The sequence below is a fragment of the Scyliorhinus canicula genome, chromosome 12, assembly GCF_902713615.1.
Source record: "Scyliorhinus canicula chromosome 12, sScyCan1.1, whole genome shotgun sequence".
Classification (NCBI taxonomy): Eukaryota; Metazoa; Chordata; class Chondrichthyes; order Carcharhiniformes; family Scyliorhinidae; genus Scyliorhinus; species Scyliorhinus canicula.
This window is the reverse complement of record NC_052157.1, coordinates 150881122-150901775: the sequence shown is the minus strand read 5'-3', so window position 1 is coordinate 150901775 and position 20654 is coordinate 150881122. Positions and strand designations below refer to the sequence as shown.

Below are 20654 nucleotides of genomic sequence, written 5' to 3'. Positions count from 1 at the left end.
TAGCACACTTGTCAATGTCCTTACCTCCATGGCTTCCTGTGCTATCTCAGGCATGCTCATTTGTGGAACCAGTTGAACTAGACCAGTTATCAACTCAGCAGTGCTACTCTGAATTTCATGTCCGAGTTTCCCTGGATTCTGTGTAGTAAGAAACAGTATTTTGGCAAGTAGAAATTTTAAAAAAAAATTTTTAAAAAGAGACCAGCTGACAGATTGAGAGAATTCCAATCTTTGGCATTTTTAAAAAATAATGAAACTTCCTTTTTTTAAAAATAGGGTAAAGATCCTGAAATATTCTCCATTCAGATTACCTGCAAAAACAGTTTAAAGTTATAATACAAGATATATTTAGAAAAAGGTACCTTAAGCCTTGACACTTGGAATATTTAAGGACTTATGTTGTAAATTGTACATTCTGCTTCACAGAATACTCTCCATGATCTATTACTGTAATGTAAGACTCACCAGTAACTGGTCCTACAGCCTGAAACATTTTTTAAGCTACTTCACATATTCCTTTGCATTTCTTAGCCCCAGTCACTTCCTGACAGGAATAATCTATATTTCCTTCAAGGTTTCTTTTCAGTCATTTGGGAAGAAGTAATTTCAGGTATATATTTTTTCATTTACGGGATGTGGGCGTCGCTGGGTAGGCCAGCGTTTGTGGCCCATCCTAATTGTCCTTTCAGAAGGTGGCGGTGAACTGCCTTCTGACCTAATAATGAAGCAGCTAAAGATGTTGGGGCCTAGGCTACTACCCCGAGCAACTCTGTAGTTATGTCCTGGAGCTGAGATTATTGACTTCCAACCACCACACCCATCTTCCTTTGTGCTAGGTGTGATTCCAACCAGCAGAGAGTTTCACCCCTGATTCCCATTGACTCCAGTTTTGCTCAGGCGCCTTGATGCTGTAATCGGCCAAATGCTGTCTTGATGTCAAGGGCAGTCACTCTCACCTCACCTCTGGCATTCAGCTTTTTTGTCCATGTTTGAACCAAGGCTGTAATACGGTCAGGAGCTGAATTACCCTGTTGGAACCGAAACTGAGCATCCGTGAGCAGGTTATTGCTGAAATTGGGTCATAGTAGATGACCCACAATTCAGAGGTACTCCATAAACATTTTTTACAGAAAAGTTTATTGCCACAGTAAAGAGTTGTTAAAGATGAATTCTAGGTAATATGAACTACTATTTTCAGCTTCCTCGAGTTTTGTGTCCTACAAGTTCAGCACTTTAAATCACAAATTTATGACTTAAGAATGTCAAAACAAGTTTCAGGCAAAATTACACTGGGCTCAGTGGCTATTGATACTAGGTACTACTAAACGCAATGTCTTTTTATTCTGGATGTATAAAATTGGAGCCAAATCTTACCAACAGTGTTAGCATATTCAAGTGTCAGTAGTCAGATGTTAGCCCAACAAAATTGCAGTACGGTTACGCCCCTGCATAATTCACTGGATTGACTTGCTCCTGGGAACAGCTTCTATTCATCTCCAGAGAAAGCACGACTTGCACACCTAAATTTGAGAACCCTTGGCCTCGTGCTTTTGAACCTTGGTCATCCTCAGTTATCAGAACACATCAAAATCTCAATGGCTTCTTCATTTGGCAAATAACAGCAATTCAACACATACCAAAAGTGATCTAGTGTTTTGCTAACAATTGTGCATGTGCTGTAGCATCCGCACTGATTTCACCTGTTACTACAGAACTCTACCCTCCACACATTAATCCACAACTGGGCACCTGGCGATTCAAAACTTTCAGTGCTCTATTGGCCACTTGAATGGCATCATGCCATTCAAGAATTCAAAGTTGGGCTTCAGAGAGATTAATTGAAGTGATACGTTATCATCTATGAGCAGACAGAAATAAAATTACATCCATTGTTGTTTGTGGGAATAAAAATACTATTCAATAAATTAGCCTGGTTACTTACTGTATTTAAAGAATTGGGTTTCTGATCAGTTAGTTGCAACAACAAAAAAACTGCATTGACTTGTAACGCAAATTTTCTTCCAAACCTGGAGCCTGACGTCCCTCACCGATACTTACATGTAACATGAGCTTTGGGTCTCCGTGAATTAATTTCACAATAGCCAACAATAAAAATTTATAACTTCGGGTTTCGGAGTCTGTCGGTTTTTCTTTAAATTTAAGGCTCGTCATTTTTTCCTTGAATGTAAGACTCTGGAATAAATGTATAAAACAAGTGGAAAGTCATGAAGATCTGCAGGATGGCCCTTTTCTTACAAATCACCCACCTAATCATACACATTAAAATATTGCTCTGGCTTTGAATGCACTGAATATCCGATTCATATGTTAATGAGACACTAACCTGTGCACACATATATTTATGCTTATCAAAACCACCACGTACATTCAAAAACAAACAATAAAGTGTGAAACATTAGTAAATGCATGGCAGAAAAGGAGCTGTTTAAATTTAATCAGATCTTTTTTTTCAACAGTTAAGATTTTATTTGAGAAGGTGGATGCATGCTACATATTCAGACCTAGATGGATTATGTTGTGTTTACTAACGTAACTAAGCACAGAAAAGGCAGTGGTCTAATTGCTTTTCTGTGATAGTTACTATGAATCATACTTACAGCAACAGAAGCCCACTGCCATGCAAAACAGTGACTGGTTGGCATCTGATCATGTGAGCGACAGCAGCCAATAAGCACAGAAAATAAAGCAGAAGACAAAGCACCACCAATCAATGTCAGAGTAGCCATGTTAAACAGCTGCTACCTATCCGAATAGGTGACACTAAATATAACATTAACAAATGAGTTATGAAATGAAAGGTTTTGCAACATGTTTTACAACTGCAATATTTTCTCCAACCCCCCCCCCCCCCCCCCCCCCCCCCCACAACTCCCAATCCCAATAAGCTAATCAGTAGTTTTGGTCAATATACTCCAATTCACAAATATTCAACATACTCCACTTCTTTCAGCTTCTTGGAAAAAAAAACTATGCAACTTCAATACTTCATCTGATCGACGTGCACTACAGAAATAAAGCAATATTACGGCCCAAGTTAATAATTTTCAATAAAGCAGCAAACTAAAAGCTCAGAACGCAAAGCTACATAAATTTAGCTCTGGGTTCCCAACCTGCAATATTCCTTAACATCAGTTTATGTAAATAAATCACCTTTTCTCTATGTAATCTACAAAGCATCATCCCCTACAGCAGAATTCAGCACTTAGACCATTGGAAATCTAAAATACCAGCGATAGACAAGTACAAAAATTTACCTGGTCCGTCCAGTTGTGTAGTGTCAATTCAACACCAATGTGCAAAATAGACTACAGTATAAAACAAACACATACACAGCAAGTATCCAGTGTAAAAAATATTAAACATCAGACGTCTGTACTATAGCTGCTACAAGAGAAAGCTAAAAGTTGGTTGCCCAATTGCTTCTTTTCTTCTTTTTGAGTTAAGGATTTAGGTCGATTGCCAGAGAGCAATGGATATTAGATAAAAGATAAATAAAATAACTTGCATTGAAAACAAGACCGATTATAACAACTTAACTATATGGTTTCCATTTGTTGGTGCCCAATATTGACTCAGAAAGCCACCTGCCTGGTATAAATGTTTTGTTTCTCAGCTGGAGGGGTCAACAAGATACAATGCGCTTACAGCTTTATCGGTCGCCTTTCTTATCTGGCTACGGCTATCAAGCAATAAGAAGCAACAGAGTTCTATCCACACACTGTATAACTGAGTGCAGGGAAATATCATGACTTGTGGCCATTTGTTTGCTCAACAGCTGTGTTTAGAATAGCTTTGGAGGACATTTGGGATAGGGCACCTGCCTTCTCCGATGGGAAGGGTGTGCAGCTTAGGGTCAGAATTGCCCTGTTTGTATTCAAGGTTGATATTCTTTTAGCATTGGCAGATAATAGATATATCATGCATTTTTTTTGATTATGGCAGGTTACCAGAAATATTGTATCTACTGTACATATTGCGGCTCAGACCTCCCCTATTTCTGTTAAAATATCTTGGCCTTCCAACTTCTGTCAGAGGCTATTGAATATTCACTACTCTAGCCACATTGTCACAAAATGCATAATTCTTGACTCCTAATAAGGCTCTGCAATGCATAGAAAATATAACTTGGGCTACGCCTCGACAAGTTTGTTCACTTGTCTGCTTTTTTTCCTAAGTTGGTTTCTAGTTTATTTATTCACAATCTTTCATAATAAAAAGATCAGATACCAACAGAATAATTACCATCTGTGCCAGGAGAGGGCAGGTATTTGTATTTGTCTATCCCTATTGAAAAGTACCCTGCAGAGTCTGAACTAAGAATATTCCATCCACAGGTATCGCCCCTTTCCAAACCAAATAACTTGGAAAATAGCCACAAATATCAATATTCACTGAACCCAAAATTTTATTCTTTACCAAACCAGTAACTCAAATTTAATCACACAAGACAATTGCTCAACAAAAAAAAATGCCCTCTATGGTAAAAGTACAAATCCCAATGATGACTTATATCCACTGAATCTGTTAATTATTTGGATTCTAATATACTCTACCTGTTGCAAATTAATAAATATTTGTAGTTAAGGATGCATGGTTCAAAAAAAAAAATTGTGCTAGAAACTATATTTCCCAGACAAACAGTTATGGAAAAACTGCAGGAATGGCATAATGGAAACATTCAAAGAACACAACATGAAACTGCTAAGCAGGCATACCGATGTCATACGCAAGGGAGCGTGTGTGCTGCAGCTCTGCATCACCCGATTCAGAGTTTCTGTTAACATGGCTCTGAGTTCTCCTGAGTAACAGTACACGGCATCAATCTTAGGCCACCAATCCACCGCTGACTGAAAATGTAAAGGTGTGAAGGCAGTGGTGAAGAAATGAGAGAAAAATGAGACATTCATTTTAACAATGTACACTAGAATATTGACCTCACATCTACGCCTACAGAAATCTTCGCAATTGAAAGCTTTAATACACCACTGCTTTATTGTCCAGAGAAGGGCAGATAAGAATTTTTACACATGCATAACCCAAAAGCCATGGTTTCCCTCCAAGCCTTTGTTACGTGCACACGGCCATTTTAACCTCCCATCTGCATGGTTTTCATAGAACTATTAGTGCCAAATTGCATGTGATTTTGTCCTGTCAACCTGTTCCTAAAAAGAACTGGGAGGAGGTTATTGCACAGAAAGCTACAAAGTCAATATTAAATCAGGCCAGATTCAAACTCATATCCCAGAGTAAAAAGGCCACTGTTCTAACTGCTTTGTATCTTCCAACAATGCTGTTAATCGTGGCCAAAGAGCAGTAGCCTTTGGGTCTCTGCTTTTTCAATAGCTCCTAGAAACTGAAAGCAAGTCATTTACCAATTTTAGTCCCAATTTGACTCAGAAATGCAGTACGATTGCAGTTTATTTGCAAAACAAAAATCCAATTTGAAATCAGCTTATTCTTAAACTGGTTACATAATTGAACTCCACTGAGGTGCGTCAATTGCTTCCTCATTAGTTTCCAACTGGGTAAAATGGTGCAATTGTTTTGTTTATATTTGACTTTCCTGTCATATGATAGAGGTTTTCAAAGTGATCCAAAAAGGTGATAATAGACCACATATTGTACATGTTAATGCATCTCTTAACAGGATGCAAGGACAGTGAGCAATCCCGTAATCCTGTCTGGAGAGGGGGAAGGAAATTAGTAGAGGAAATGTGGATTGACTATTTGTTTATTTGGCGTCAGGAAGTAATCAAGCTCTATTCAAGCAGTGCTGACAGATGAAAAGTGTTTCCAGGCTTAAATTAGCCTAACTCAGAAACCACAGGAGAACCAGAAAAGAAGCACAATGAATAAAATAAAACCACTGGAAAAGCTGCCATGATTTAAACGTGTCCTATAGCCTTTTACGTTTAGGACACCAATGGGGGGGAAAAAAAACAAACGTTGTTTTTAAATCATAGTGCATGACAATCTCAGCTGCTGCATAATTAGCTACCACGTTATGGCTCAGGGAAGGGTAAGATTTGACTGGTATCAAAAACATGCACTACAAACTTGCACTGAATCCTGTGGTTAAAGCAAATGTATTGCTTCAGATTATTTGTTGTGTACAAAATGGCTCATGCTTAATCACTCACAGGATTCCAGTGTTACACTGCAAGTTATTTGTGTTTCCATTTCTTTTCGCCCTCCCATTCCCAAAAGGTTGAGTTTGAGAAACTGATGCATAAATGCACTGGCACTATTAGCACTGCTGCAGTCAAATAAATTGCAATGAAAAATCAAATTTGACCAAGCAGTTGAAAATACAGATCAGAACCATTAGCATTGAAAAAGGACAAAAAGGGTAAATATTTTAGATAGAAACCCCCATTTCAGGAGTAGGTTAACCGAGAGAGCCATTAAGCTGATAATTAACATTGGGTTCCAGTGGTCCCAGAAGGCGACAAGTTCACTTATATCAATGTCATCTCCGAAATATTACAACTTTGCTGTTGAAAGAAAAGGTTTCAGGTTGAGCCAACCACTAGGGGGTGCAAGAGTTTCATGGGTCACTTTTTCTCGAGTTATTCTTTTTTTTAATTTAAAGTACCCAATTTATTTTTTCCAATTAAGGGGCAATTTAGCACATTTGGGTTGTGGGGTCGAAACCCACGCAAACACGGGGAGAATGTGCAAACTCTACAGGACAGTGACCCAGATCCGGGATTGAACCTGGGATCCCGGTGCTGTGAGACTGCAGTGCTAACCACTGCACCTCCGTGCTACCCTCCTCGAGATATTCTTGAAGAAATCTCATCTGATCATTTATTGTTTCTCCCGTACAGTCCAATTACAAAAGACTGGAGTTAATTCCCATCTCCTCCTGGAGTGAAAGGCTCTCCTGGACAAATACACATTTGATCAATTTCTACTGCTGTTAATTATTTCAGCAACACATCATGAATTAGTTCTGACAAAAAGGTCATCAGTTAACTCTTTCACTCTCCAGATGCTGCCCAACCAGCTGGGTACTTCCAGCATTCTTCTTTATCTCAGATTTCCAGCATTTGCTTTTGTGCCAGAAAAGGATGCCTGGCATTGTGGTATAAATGCTGGAAGCTGGGTGACCGGTAGCAGCTTTCAAGGACCTGAATTAAATATCACCATGGCGGAAGTTTCTTTAAAACACTTAGTATCATAGAATCCCTACAGTGCAGAAGGAGACCATTCAGCACATCAAGTCTGCACCAACCCTTCGAAAGACCACCCTACCTAAGCCCACTTTTCCGCCCTATTCCTGCAACCCCACGCCAAGGGGCAATTTTGCATGGCGGATCCACCTAACCTGCACATCTTTGGACTGTGGGAGAAAACCAGAGAACCCAGAGGAAACGCACGCAGACACGGGGAGAAAGTGCAATCTCCACACAAACAGTCACCCGAGGTTGGAATCGAACCAGGGTCTCTGGCGAAATGAGAAAGCACTGTGCCACCGTGCTGCCAAATTCCAAGTGTGAAATTAAACAACAGTATTGAATAAAATATACTTCAAGTACATCTTAGCATTGGGATTTAAAAAAATAAAAATTCTAATTAGTGACAACTAAGTTCGTGCAGTCTTGCATTTCCAGATTTCCTTCGCAGCCTACACCCATCTTGATAGTCTGCCTTTACGCAGTGACAGTTGAAGTAATTGGTTTGGATTAGACACTAAGATTGAGTTTGCAAGGAAGCAAAATTCACCAGGATTTTGCCTGGTCTGGAGCACTTCACCTATAAAGAGAGGAAGGTTATAACGGCTGGTGTTATTCTCCTTAGAGCAGAGAAGGCTTGGGAGCCCTGATTGAGTTTCACTAAATTATGAGGGACATAGATAGGGTAGATAGGAAGAAACTTTTCCCTGTATTAAGTTCGAACGCCTACAGTAGTAAGTTCGACCTTTCAAAAGAGGACCCTACCTCAGCCTAATCCCCCACCCCATCCACATAACCCCACCCAACCTTTCGACAATAAGGAGCTGCTAATCTAGCCTGCATATCTTTGTACTGTGGGTGGAAACCATAGCACCCGGAGGAAACCCACGCAGACACGGGGAGAACGTGTAAACTCCACGCAGTAACTCAAGGTCAGAATTGAACCCAGGTCCCTGGCACTGTGAGGCAGCAGTGCTAACCACTGTGCCACCATGCTGCCCATTAAATTCTACCAGCGGCTGTGATGGGATATGAACCCCATGCCCCCAGAGGAATAGTCTGAGCCTCCATATTACTAGTCCGATGACATTACCACTCTGCTGCAGTAGAGAGGTCAGTAAAAAGAGGGGGCATAAATTTAAGGTCGGGAGGGGCAGAAAGAGTGATTTGGAAGGGATTTGAGGAAAAACATTTTCACCCAGAGTGGTAGGAATCTGGAACTCACTGCCTGAAGAGTCTTAGAGGCAGGAACCCTCAACATTTAAGCGTTTAGATCAGCACTTGAAATGTCATAACATACAAGTGCTGGAAAACGGGATTAGAATAGATAAGTGTTCGATGGCCGTTCCAGACACGATGGGCCAAAGGGCCACTTTGCGTGCTGTAAAGCTCCACGGCAAGGGGAAACTAATTCAAGCATGCAGAGTGAATGACAGTTAACTGAATGTCTGTCCTTATACGGCAAAGGGTACTGTCCTGCCTTTAGGCTTAAAAGCTGCAACAGATAGTCAATGTGAATTTCACTTGCCACCCATTGCTGGGAGAAACATAAACCCCTTGGCTTTCTTGCTCCAGCAGTATCAGAGGCTCACTTATCTACTGCCCTCGAGATGCCATTGCTTTTTCCCCAGGGCACGTTGGAAAACGGCAGGTGAAGCATTGCCGTCTCAAAACCGGTTCTGCAACGTTTGAGCAAGCACCTTAAAAAATGTTCTCTGAATCAGGTGGCGTCCAATAACAACTACACTTTCACTTGAAATAATGTTTATGACCTATTCCTGACAATTTCAGTTTTAATCTAATTTACACAGCAAAATAGAAATGTAGTGCTAAAACAAATATTTAAACTAAGTAACTTCTAATTAAGGTTCAACTGTACTCGCATCATCAATGGAACATATGCTGGTTAAAACATGGCTCACTCTTTTCAAAAGTAGACTAGAGAATCAGACTCCCTCTCATATTTACACTTTAGTTCAATAAAAGTTTTTTTTTGATAAATTCTTTAAAAAATAAATTTTTAAGAGTACCCAATTATTCCCCCCCCCATTAAGGCATAATTTAGCGTGGCCAAACCAGACATGGGAAGAATGTGCAAACGCCACACTGACCCAGGGCCGGGATCGAACCTGGGTCCTCTGCGCCGTAGGCAGGAGTGCTAACCACTGCGCCACCATGCCACCCTCATAAATCTCTTTTTAGCAGAGGTCAAGGAAAAAAATCTTAGAAAGATCAGTGAAATTATTCAATTTGCAATCATGCTCAGAAAAACAGTGAATGAATCCTTCAAAGCTGCTTCCTTATGATGAGGTCATTTGTTTACCTTTTTAAGGTTAATGAAAATTTCCTTGGCAACATCTGACTCTCATTTCTACTCCATTTGGACCAGAGATACTTTCAGACTACTTAACATTTCAGAAGAGGAACAAGACCCCCTCAGGCTTAATGCAAAACATGGACATCTGGAACTCTCAAACCGAGGGTCGGCACAGAGTAAATTGACTACCACCCAGACAATAGTTGGGAACATATTCACCTTACATCTTGAACATTAGAAGCAGTTCAGAAAAGGTTTACTCAACTAATAAGGGACAGGTTGTCTTGAGGAAAGGTTGCACAGGTTAGGTTTGTACGGCGGCACAGTAGTTAGCACTGTGGCTTTACATCGCCAGGGTCCCCGGATCGATTCCCAGATTGGGTCACTGTCTTTGCGGAGTCTGCACGTTCTCCCCGTATCTGTGTGGGCTTCCTCCGGGCGCTCCGGTTTCCTCCCGAAATATGTGCTTGTTGATGATTTGGACATTCTGAATTCTCCCGCCATGTACCCGAACAGGCACCGAAATGTGGCGACTGGGGGGCTTTTCACATCAACTTCAATGCAGTGGTTTTTTAAAAATTCATTTTCAGTGCCAAATTCATTTTTTTTCCCAATTAAGGGGCAATTTAGTGTGGCCAATCCACCTAGTTTGCACATTTTTTGGGTCATGGGGGTGAAACCCACACAAACACGGGGAGAATGTGCAAACTCCACACGGACAGTGACCCAGAACCGGGATCGAACCTGGGACCTCGGCGCAGTGAGGCAACAGGGCTAACCCACTGCGCCACCGTGCTGCCCCGCTTCATTGCAGTGTTAATGTAAGCTTACTTGTGACAATAAAGATTATTATTATTAAAGTTTCGAAGAGTAAGAGGCAACTTGATCGAAACGTTCAGTGTCCTGAGGAATATTGACAGGATGGTTGTGGAGAGGATGTTTCCTCCTGTCAGAGCGTCTATAACTAGGGGTTAGTAGTAAAAATAAGGGTGGCGAGAGGGAGAAGCATCCCAACTTTCTAGTTTAAAAACAAAACTGCCTCAGAAAGTGCAGCACCAGAAATCTTCATAAAATATACAAATTTAAACTAAACTGTATCTCTATGATGCTTTAATAAAAGGCACAATTTATATAACAATCCATATTATGCCTTTACCACAATGTATTGAGATAGTATTCAGATGTTTGTGAATTACATCAACAGGAACCATTCAAATCTAATTATTTCGGCAGAATGAGAGTTTTCTGCATCGTGGAATACTTACGTTTGTAATAATTCTGTGCAATGAGTTAACCAACACATAATGAAAGGTTGGAGGGGAGGATGATGCCAAACAGACCTGCCACAAGATAAATAAAGAACTTGATGTCAGCAAGAAAGTGAAATCCAATCAATACATGCCAGATTGTTGTAAACTTTCAAGTGATTCACAAAACAACCTGTCTACCATGCTACCTAATCTGGTCTACTTGTGATTTGCACACCTCATAGCTGGCTCTTAATGTTATCTGAAGTGACACTCTTAAAATCTTCACAACAGCGCCGCCACCACCACCACAACCCCCCCCCCCCCCCCCCCCCCCTCACCTTCTTGTAGGGATTCAGAACAAATGTGAAGCCTTGCAGATATCAATCGCATCCCTAGAACTATGGGCGCGATTCCCAACGGCAGAGTGTCGGCGCGGACCAAAACGGGGGTGTTTCACTCCTCGGTCAGCGGCTGTTCCGGGACCCCATTCTGCGCCGTACAAGGGGCGCAGTGGGAAGCGCGGGGGCGCAGCCTCGGAGCAGCGTCTGAGACGCGGCACCATGCAATCGAAGCGGCGCTGAGTCGCACTAAGGCGACACGAGCGCACAGGCTGCTGATGGACCAACATGGCGCCACGCCGAGCAGCACCCCGTTCACGACCTGGAGACGCTCCTGGATGCCCTCGAGGCGAGGAGAGGGTGTCTGTACCCTGGGCCCTACCAGAGGGGCTCACCCAACTTGGCCCGGCATCTGTGGAGGGAGGTGTGCAAGGCAGTCAGTGCCATCGTGACACCCAGGACTGGCGAGCAGTGCCGCAAAAAGTTCAACAACCTACTGGGGGCAGCCAGGGCGAGTACTCAGCAATGTGCCCATGGCACCAACCCCCCTATCCCCCACATGTGTAACACCCACCTCTTCCCCAGGGGGACGGTACAACCACAGCCGTGACCCGCATGGCTGAACCACCCATGCAAGCCGCGTTGGACGTGTGCCCTGTGCACCCATGAGAATATAGATCCAACTGCAAGCATCAGACCACCTAACAATGCTGTCATTTCCCCCCACTCCCAGGAGAAGAGCGCCCATAACCAGCAAGAGCGTGCCCGAAAAGAAGGGGGTGAACCTGACTTGAGGCCCCTCACCGTGCACGAGCAGTGGGCCCTGGACATAGCTGGTGCACCCGAGGACCAGGGGATTGCCCATGCCGATACCCTGCCCACCCTCCCTCCCTCCCCCAGCCCTCTTCCCTTAGCACACTATCCCCAGCCCTTCCCCCTCAGCACACTACCCCCAGCCCTTCTCCCACAGCACACCACCCCCCCAGAGCCCTTCTCCCACAGCACACCACCCCCCCTCCCACAGCACACCACCCCCCCCCCTCCCACAGCACACCACCCCCCCCCCCCCCCCCCCCCCCCCATGATGGTGTATTGTGTGTCGCAGGCCCACGCGGTGACCGATCCGGAGCACCTGGCAGACACCGCCCGCACCCAGCGCCTGGACGGCCAGCCGACGCAGACCAACCAGGCGCACCTGGCAGACACCGTCCCCAGCCAGCGCCTGGATGGCCAGCCGACGCAGATCAATTTGGCGCATCAGGCTTACACCGCCCCCAGCCAGCACCTGGGCGGCCAGCCTGCAGGGACTCTAGCAGCGATGGGGAGGGCAGCTCCAACAACAGCCCTGCAGCCCAGTCCAGTGATGACACGACGACCCAGGACGCCAGCACATAGGGGACAGACGGACACCAGCACACAGGAGACAGACAGACACCACACGACGACACAGGACACAAGCACACAGGGGACAGACAGACACGACACAGGACCCAAGCACACAGGACACAGACAGGCACGGCACAACGACAAAGGACAAAGGCACACAGGGCACAGCACAACGACACAGGACACAGGCACACAGGGGACAGACAGACATGAAAGAACACAACATGACACCACCACGGAGGGGACGAACATACAGGACATGGCACCCCAGGGTACCATCGACCGCAGGTCCGATGAAGACACCGAGGTTGCGTCACAGCTGTCACCCGCCCACCCATAGACCTGATGCAATCAGGGACCCAAGGGCGTGAGAATGTGACGGCCGCTTTCCAGCACCTGTAGACGCAGGTGGAGACGCAGGTGGAGGAGCGCATCCGCGTCCAGGAGCAGGAAATGGTGCCGGTCATGAGTGCCACACAGGCCAACACCGCACGGGTGGCAACGGTGTCGGGCATGGGACTGAGTTTGCAGGGCCTGGGGCTATCTGTGCACGCGTCCTCCGTGGCCCAGGACAGGGCAGCTGTCTCACAGGCAGCCATGTGCCAGGGCCAGCTGAACATCGCAGAGGCGCTCAACAACCTGGCACGGTCTCAGCAGTCCATGGCCCAGTCCCAGCAGGCCATCGCTGAGAGCATCAGCGGCATTGCCCGGGTGATGGACAGCGTTATACAGAGTCAGACAGGGATGGCGAACTCCCTGAGCTCCATGGCTGCGAACGTCCAGACCCTGGTCGATACCAGCGTAGGCCGCCAGGACTGGCAGCGCCAGGTGATGGTGATGGCCCGGGTGCTGGATTTGGTCGCACCCCCATCCCATGGTGAGCCCCAGGGGCCACCGGGCACCCCGAGGGAGGTGGTGGTGCTGGGGCCCGTTCCAGCTCCCCCTGCAGGGGGGTGTCGGAACGCCGCGCCACCTCAGACTCTTTCCCCCCACCCCACCCCCACCAACCCGGTGCATCTAGTGGCCAGCGGGCATAACAGGGTGGCACCAAGCCACAGGGCAGGAATCACAGAAGTCCACCTCCAGTTCTGCTGTACCGTCTGGGGGAATACCGAGACTTAGTCATGGGGCCCGTAAGGCCAGAAAGGCAGATACTGATGAGTAAGTTGGCACAGGTGCAGGGCACAGAATAGTTAGGTGGGCACATGTACAGGACGTCTCTTATTAAACACATTCCACACCTATGTGAGCTGCCTCTGTACTCTGTCCGACGCGGGCGGGGATTGTGTGCCAATGTGTGTGAGGGGCGCTGCGATAGAAGCTGAGCTCCGGTGCATGTGGCGTGCGTCCTCCCCGCCCCCCAACGGTTCTCCCACGCCAACCCGCCCCCCGCCATACAGCAGGGCCATGGGATGCAGTGTCTGGGCCGTGTGCAGGGTCCACCCAGGTGGAGGGTCCTGATGTGCCCATGAGTCAGACATTGTCGAACCATGATTGGCTCGGAGCCCATCGTACAGCGGGCTGTCATCATCCTCCATGCTTGTACCAGACCCGCTTACACCATCAACCGTTTGTCCCCGTTCCGTTGTGCCGCAGGTGAATGTGTCATGGAAGGGTTATATGCATGCAGGTGATGTGGTGGTGGGGGAGGTGAGGGTGGTCGGTGGTGGGGGAGGTGAGGGTGGTCGGTGGAGGGGGAGGCGAGGGTGGTCGGTGGAGGGGGAGGCGCCACACTCTGCTGTCTGTGCCCATGCCATCACTGCTGACCCCCACCGTGGTCGCCGAAACATGCAGCTACCAGCGACACCCGTGCCTGCCGGTGGCGCTGGGCAGCCTCCTGTTGCCGTCCATCCCCCATGTCCCGTGCATCTGCTTCCCCCCTCGCCATCCCCCTCTACTGGAGAAGAGTTCCCCTCATCCTGACCGTCCTCCTTCGGCACATCGCCCCTCTGCTGGGCTATGTTGTGCAGGACGCAGCATCCACAACGATGCAGCTGACCCTCTCCGATGGGTACTGGAGGGCCCCCCTAGCGAGGTTCAGGCACCTGAAGCGCATCTTCAGCAGCCCAAAGCACCTCTCGACCACACTCCTGGTTACTGCATGGGCATCATTGTAGCGGCGCTCCGCGTCGGTCTGTGGCCTCCGGATAGGCGTCATCAGCCACGACCACAACGGATAACCCCTGTCGCCCAGCAACCAGCCCCGCAAAGGGGGGAGGTCCCCTCAAACATGGCGGGGATGAACGCTTGGGAAGGTATAAAGGAGTCATGAACACTGCCAGGGTACCTGGCGCAGACATGCAGTATCATCATCCTGTGGTCACAGACCACCTGCACGTTCATTGAATATGAACCCTTACTGTTCAGGCACATGACCCTTTCCTCAGACGTGGGCCGCATGGTGATGTGCACTCCATTGATCGCCTCCTGCACCATGGGTATCCAGGCAACAGCGGCGAAACCTACTGCGTGGGCACCCTGGTGGCCATGGTCCACAGGGAACTGTATGTACCGGTCCGCGATATCGTACAGCGCGTCGGCCCGGATGCACCTGTCCACCGATGGCTGGGAGATGCCGGACAGGTCACCCACTCGGGAACTGGAATGACCCCGTCGCCAAGAGGTTGAGGGCAACCGTCACCTTGACGGCCACCGGGAGGGCATGTCCACCCCCGGTCCCACATGGTGCCAGGTGTGCCATCAGGTGGCAGAGGTGGGCAACGGTCTCCCGGCTCAGCCGAAGTCTCCTCTTGCACTTCCTGTCTGGGAGGTCCTCAAAGGACATGCGGGGCCGGTACACACGTTGTCACATTGGACGCCTCCTCGCAGGGGCTGGTTTAGCACACTGGGCTAAATCGCTGGCTTTTTAAAAAGCAGACCAAGGCAGGCCAGCAGCACGGTTCAATTCCCGTACCGGCCTCCCCTAACAGGCTCCGGAATGTGGCGACTAGGGGCTTTTCACAGTAAGCGATTTTCATTTTTTCATTTCATCATCCTCCTGCTGTGGCTCCCGCACAGCATGGTACTCCTCTTTTGCCTCTCGGGCGTGTGGCCAAGTGGCCTGGACGGCTTGCATGTGACCCACTGCAGCCCGCTGCTCTACAACAGGCTCCACTACCTCCCTGTCACACCCGTGCTCCATCTCCCACTGGGTCTCATGCAGGGCAGCAGCCCCCACCACGGCGGCCAACAATGCTGGAAGATGGCTAAACATTGTACTGTACTATCTCTGTAAGGCGTGGGATAGACAGGGTTTCAGCATTGGTATACACCCCTCCACAACCAGGTGCCATGGGCTACATGGCCGGTCCGGTTGCCAGCACGCACCCCACCCCTGCCCCCTCGGTGCCGAGACCTGTTGGCAGTCCCCTCTGCCAGGGCCACCAGGGGGGGACTCCCTTGTGTGCCGCCCTGGTCATATCCGCTGGTGGGTGCCGCCAGTTGGGGGGGGGGGGGGTGCGCGGGTGTCTGGCACACGTCAGGACGGCAGGGCTGCCTGCTTCGCGAAGCGAACGGGTTGGGTGGACACAGCCGCGTGTTCGCCGTCATGGGGTCTGGCCGTTGGATCCGCCCTGCCACGAAGTGCCGTGGCCGCCTGCAGCCTTTCTTGCCCCCACCGCTCCTTCTCCACCCCCGGATGTGTGGCCCCCAAATACCCCCCGGATGTGTATGCCCTCCCCGGTGGCAGGCTCCCCCACACCGCCCGCAGACACGGCCTCGCCTCCCTCCCTCCTCTGCCCCTACCTCTTCTCCTCTGCCCCACCCCCCCCGGCGCCGTCACCCACCTTCCGCACAACTGGCTGACGCTGCTTTATACCATGTTAGAACAGCATCAGCATGACATGCAGTCACGCCAGCGGGACTTCGTCCCCATCTGGCCCGGAAAATCCCTGCTCCGGCGGAGAATCGCCACTGCGACCATTTACGGCGATTCTCCGAGCGGCCATGCGCCATGTCCCGGCATCGCGCGATTCGCGTGGCAATTCTCCGACCCGGCGGGAGGTCGCAGAATTCTGCCCTATGTTTTTTCAAATCTTCGAAATCACACATTGAAAGAGAATAGGGTTACTTTTCTGTGACCCCATCAATGAGATTCAGCTTCTGCACAGCTGGGGTGCCTTTTTCAGGATAAAAGTGAGCATTATCCTTTGCAAAACAATCTAATATAGGAATAGAATGCATCATGACTGAATCACTGTTCATCCTTTTCGGAGAATGGTGGAGTGAAATTGGAACTCCACTCCCCGAGCTACATCGCCCTTGGTTCAATGGTAGCACTCAAGCCTGTGTGTCAAAACATCTTTGGTTCACGTTCATATCCAAAGACATGACACTTCAGAACAGTAACAGGAAGAGGAGGGCAGAAACAGTGAAGCTCTCCCAATGCAATGGCCAATAAGTATTATTCAGCCATCACCAAAATAGATTATCCAGTCATGTATCTCATAGCTCCAGGATAGTACTCAAAATCAACAGAACTCTAGTTACAGGCTGGACCACTGTTAATCTTGCCTGATATCATATTTTGTGGCTTAGTGCGTCTCCTGCTTAGTTATACTGACCAATGTATTTATACCAATGGGTTCTTTTGCAGTTGCAATGCTTTTCTATTTGTAGTGAAAAGCTTTTACACGAATGTTGTTGGCCCTCTGGAGGTGGCACGCTGGCATGGTGGTTAGCACCGCTGCCTCACAGCACCAGGGTTCGAATCCAGCCTGGGTGGACTGTCCGTGTGAAGTTTGCACATTCTCTGTGTGTCTGTGTCGCTTTCCTCCGGGTGCTCCGGTTTCCTCCCACAGTCCAAAGTTGTGCAGGTTAGGTGGATCGGCCATGCTAAATTTTCCCTTCGTGTCCAAAGGTTAGGTGGGGTTACGGGGATGGGGACAGCGCTCTTCCGAAGGCTGCAGACTCAATGGGCCGAATGGCCTCTTTCTGCACTGTAGGTATTCTACGATTCTATTTTGTTCTGTACTATTAATACGGAGGTCGCCTGTTCAAACTCCAGCATGACAAATTATTACAATCAGTCTGATCATTTATAAGCTAATGTTGGCTGTGGAAACTGCTAGATCGGTGACAGGTAACCAAGACAGCTGAGTGGGCTCCATCTTAGTGGGCCACAAGATTAAAATCGGGCTTGTTGACTAACCATGACGCTACGAACAAGATTAAATGCATTTAATACACGCCAAATATTTGATAACAAATGGTAGAAAATGCGCAATCGTTTATATATTAACAGAACGACCAATTTCAAATGGTACAATATAAGTATTTACACTTTGGACGCAGAGGGAGCACGCAGCTCTCACAGTCAATGCTGTGAGCAATCAGCACGCTCCTCACTTCACTCGCCCTCGCTTTATGTGCGAATCACTTCAGTCACACAGGTACAAAAAAAACAGGTGAAAATCAGCCGAAGGTGGCAACCCTGCGCATGGGCAACAGTCAACAAAATGTCTCGTGGGCTGCACTCAGAACCCAGGTGTGCTGCAGGTTGGCCACCACTGTGCGAAGTTGTTGAAAAACCCACCTAGCTCATCCTTCTGGAGATTCTGCCACTATTGCTCAACAGGTGTGGCCACAAAAACACTAAGCACATGCACTAATTTTAGTAGGTAAATGGCATGCATTCAGTGCGTAGTTATTTAATAAACCTACAACTGATTTGCATCGAAGGATGCAAAAACTGATCAAAAACACTTGCACGCACGGACTCCACATTACATTTTACCAAGAGCACTAAAAGTTTCAAGTACACATGCATAAGCCCTGAAAATGTTGAGATTTGTTAAACAACACCATCAATTGCTCAGTTTCTTAATTTACTAGACAAATACAATCCTAATTCCCAATTGGCCAAACATAGCTAGTGTCTAATGCACTGGACAACTCCTGCTCTAGCCCACACTGCGGTTAAGTCAATGCCTTCTGAAGTGGCTGTGTAACATAGAATTCACAGTACAGAAACAGGCCATTTCCAGTTTTTGTGCTCCATACAAACCTCCTCTAACCTTTCTTTAGCTCACCTCATCACGTATCCTTCTATTCCTTTCTCCCCTCATATACTCATCTATCTTTCCATCTCATCCACATCAATAACCTCAACCACTCCATGCAGTACTCAGTTTCACGTTCTCATCAGTTGCACAATCATTCACGGAGGGGCCATCACCGTCTCACAGAAACAACAGTCAGGTAATAAACAATGGTAGCAGCAGCCCCACATTCAATATCTCTTTTGTTTAAGTTCTGTTTTCAGCCACTTCTCTTTACCAAGCAGCTGGCATTTGAACAGTTTGTTCTGACATTTGAGATGTATGCATTGTCATTTATTGCTCCGAAATCAAACTGAATGAAGGAGCATGGACAAGGGGGCTGAATGGTCTATTTCTATTCCCATTGCACCTACACAAGCATAAACCATCCCCCCATAATTCCCAGTTGTATCACACAGAAGCAGTTCAAACCCACAGGTACATATCCAAGCTGAAAGCAATGATCATATTGAATGCACCATCAATGTGGCCACAATGAGAAGAGATAGGAACATAAACAGCTTGTTCCCATCATGAAATTAGGAAGACAAATGCAATGTTAATGTGACCACAGTCCCAGAGGGCCAGAGGCCGCTCTTCCCTTTGGTGGTGATGTAACTGGAAGGTCACAACACATCAGGCAAGAGCCACAGTTGAGAAGGCAGGTCCTGAGGACTTCCGGTGGCTGCCACGGAGTAAGTGGCCGCAAACGAGGTGGCTCCTTCAGAGGACGCATTCACTTGCCTTTCTTGCCCTATTTTCAGGGATGCTGTAAGCAGGAAAAGTGCCAGGTTAAGGAAGTAGAGTTTCTCCTTCAGCGGGGAATGTCAAAATAAAACAAGAAGTGAGTCGAGCAAAGGACATTCCTCAGACCAGGACAATGTGCGTTGCACTGGAAAGAAAAAGATGGCGGAGGGACTTGCGACGTTGCTGCCTACACAGTGGTAGACGGAGCAGTTGATCGAATTTAGAGCAGAGTGACGCAGAGGGTGTCAATTCCAGAATGTGGAGGAATCAGTGGCCAACCACGAGAATCGGATAGCCTCTTTCGAGGCCGATATGCTGGCAATGGCAGAAGGGCAGAAAAAGGGGAGGAAGAAGGCCGACTACCTTGAAAATCGCTCACGGAAGCAGAACTTAAAGATCGTGAGGCTACCTGAGCTGGCCAAGAGAAGGGCTGGCTTTGATAAGGCCACGGCTGTTCTTTTCAAGAACAAGATTCAGTTTGGTATGCTATACGCAGCTCATTTGTGGATCACGTATGGAGGAAAGGAACATTATTTTGACACATGGGGGAAGAGGGATACATTTAAAATAATCAGGGATTGAGAGATGTTTGAAGACGTTGGTTCTTGTGTTGGTTCTTGTGTAGGTTCACCTGCACAGTGGAACTGTGGTATTGTACTCAGGGTGGTGAGGACTGTATGTTTTCAAGTTTGATTGTTATTGTTGTTATTCATTTTGCACTGTTACTATGTAGTTATAGAGCCTTACATCTTTGAGGCATTTACCATTGTTATTCACTTTGCACTTTTAATATGTATTAATTGAGCTTTGCAACATTTGCCGCCCCATGGGGATGAGGGGAGGAGGTCTTTCTATAGAGTCATTGGGCGGAGGGAGATGGGGACAACCACCTTGAGGTGACCTGGGAGATGGACCAGACAGGGGCCGGGAGAAGCTTACTGGGTTCTAGATTTGCAGAAATGGGGGAGCTGAAAGGGAATGGATTCCGGTGCTTGCAGATAAGGGATTTTCTGAAAAAGAGTGGACTACGTTTCCACGGTTTCCACCCCCCTCCCAATCAAGAAGATTGTGTCTCAGGATGAGACTGGGGAGGGCATTTACGGACAGTTAATAAAAAAGGAGAAGGCCACGTTAGAGCAGATAATGAGGAATTTCATAGAATTTACAGTGCAGAAGGAGGCCATTCGGCCCATCGAGTCTACACTGGCTCCTGGAAAGAGCACCCTACCCAAGGTTAACACCTCCACCCTATCCCCATAACCCAGAAACCCCACCCAACACTAAGGGCAATTTTGGACACTAAGGGCAATTTATCATGTCCAATCCACCTAACCTGCACATCTTTGGACTGTGGGAGGAAACCGGAGCACCCGGGGTAA

General features: G+C 47.3%; 1 protein-coding gene across 17 annotated transcripts in view; it reads right to left on the bottom strand.

The window, feature by feature from the left end:
• nf1a (neurofibromin 1a) overlaps positions 1–20654 on the bottom strand; it is a 330336-nt gene that overhangs the window by 234985 nt on the left and 74697 nt on the right. For 12 of the 17 annotated variants that reach the window (XM_038814507.1, XM_038814511.1, XM_038814513.1 and 9 more), the window contains exons 11-16: positions 10782–10856; positions 4737–4868; positions 3276–3326; positions 2619–2663; positions 2059–2193; positions 25–138 (exon numbers count right to left, since the gene is read on the bottom strand). In XM_038814507.1, coding sequence (XP_038670435.1) covers positions 25–138; positions 2059–2193; positions 2619–2663; positions 3276–3326; positions 4737–4868; positions 10782–10856 — 552 coding nt within the window. The remainder of the gene's footprint in view (positions 1–24; positions 139–2058; positions 2194–2618; positions 2664–3275; positions 3327–4736; positions 4869–10781; positions 10857–20654) is intronic. The other 5 variants (XM_038814514.1, XM_038814523.1, XM_038814524.1 and 2 more) reach the window with 2 other exon arrangements.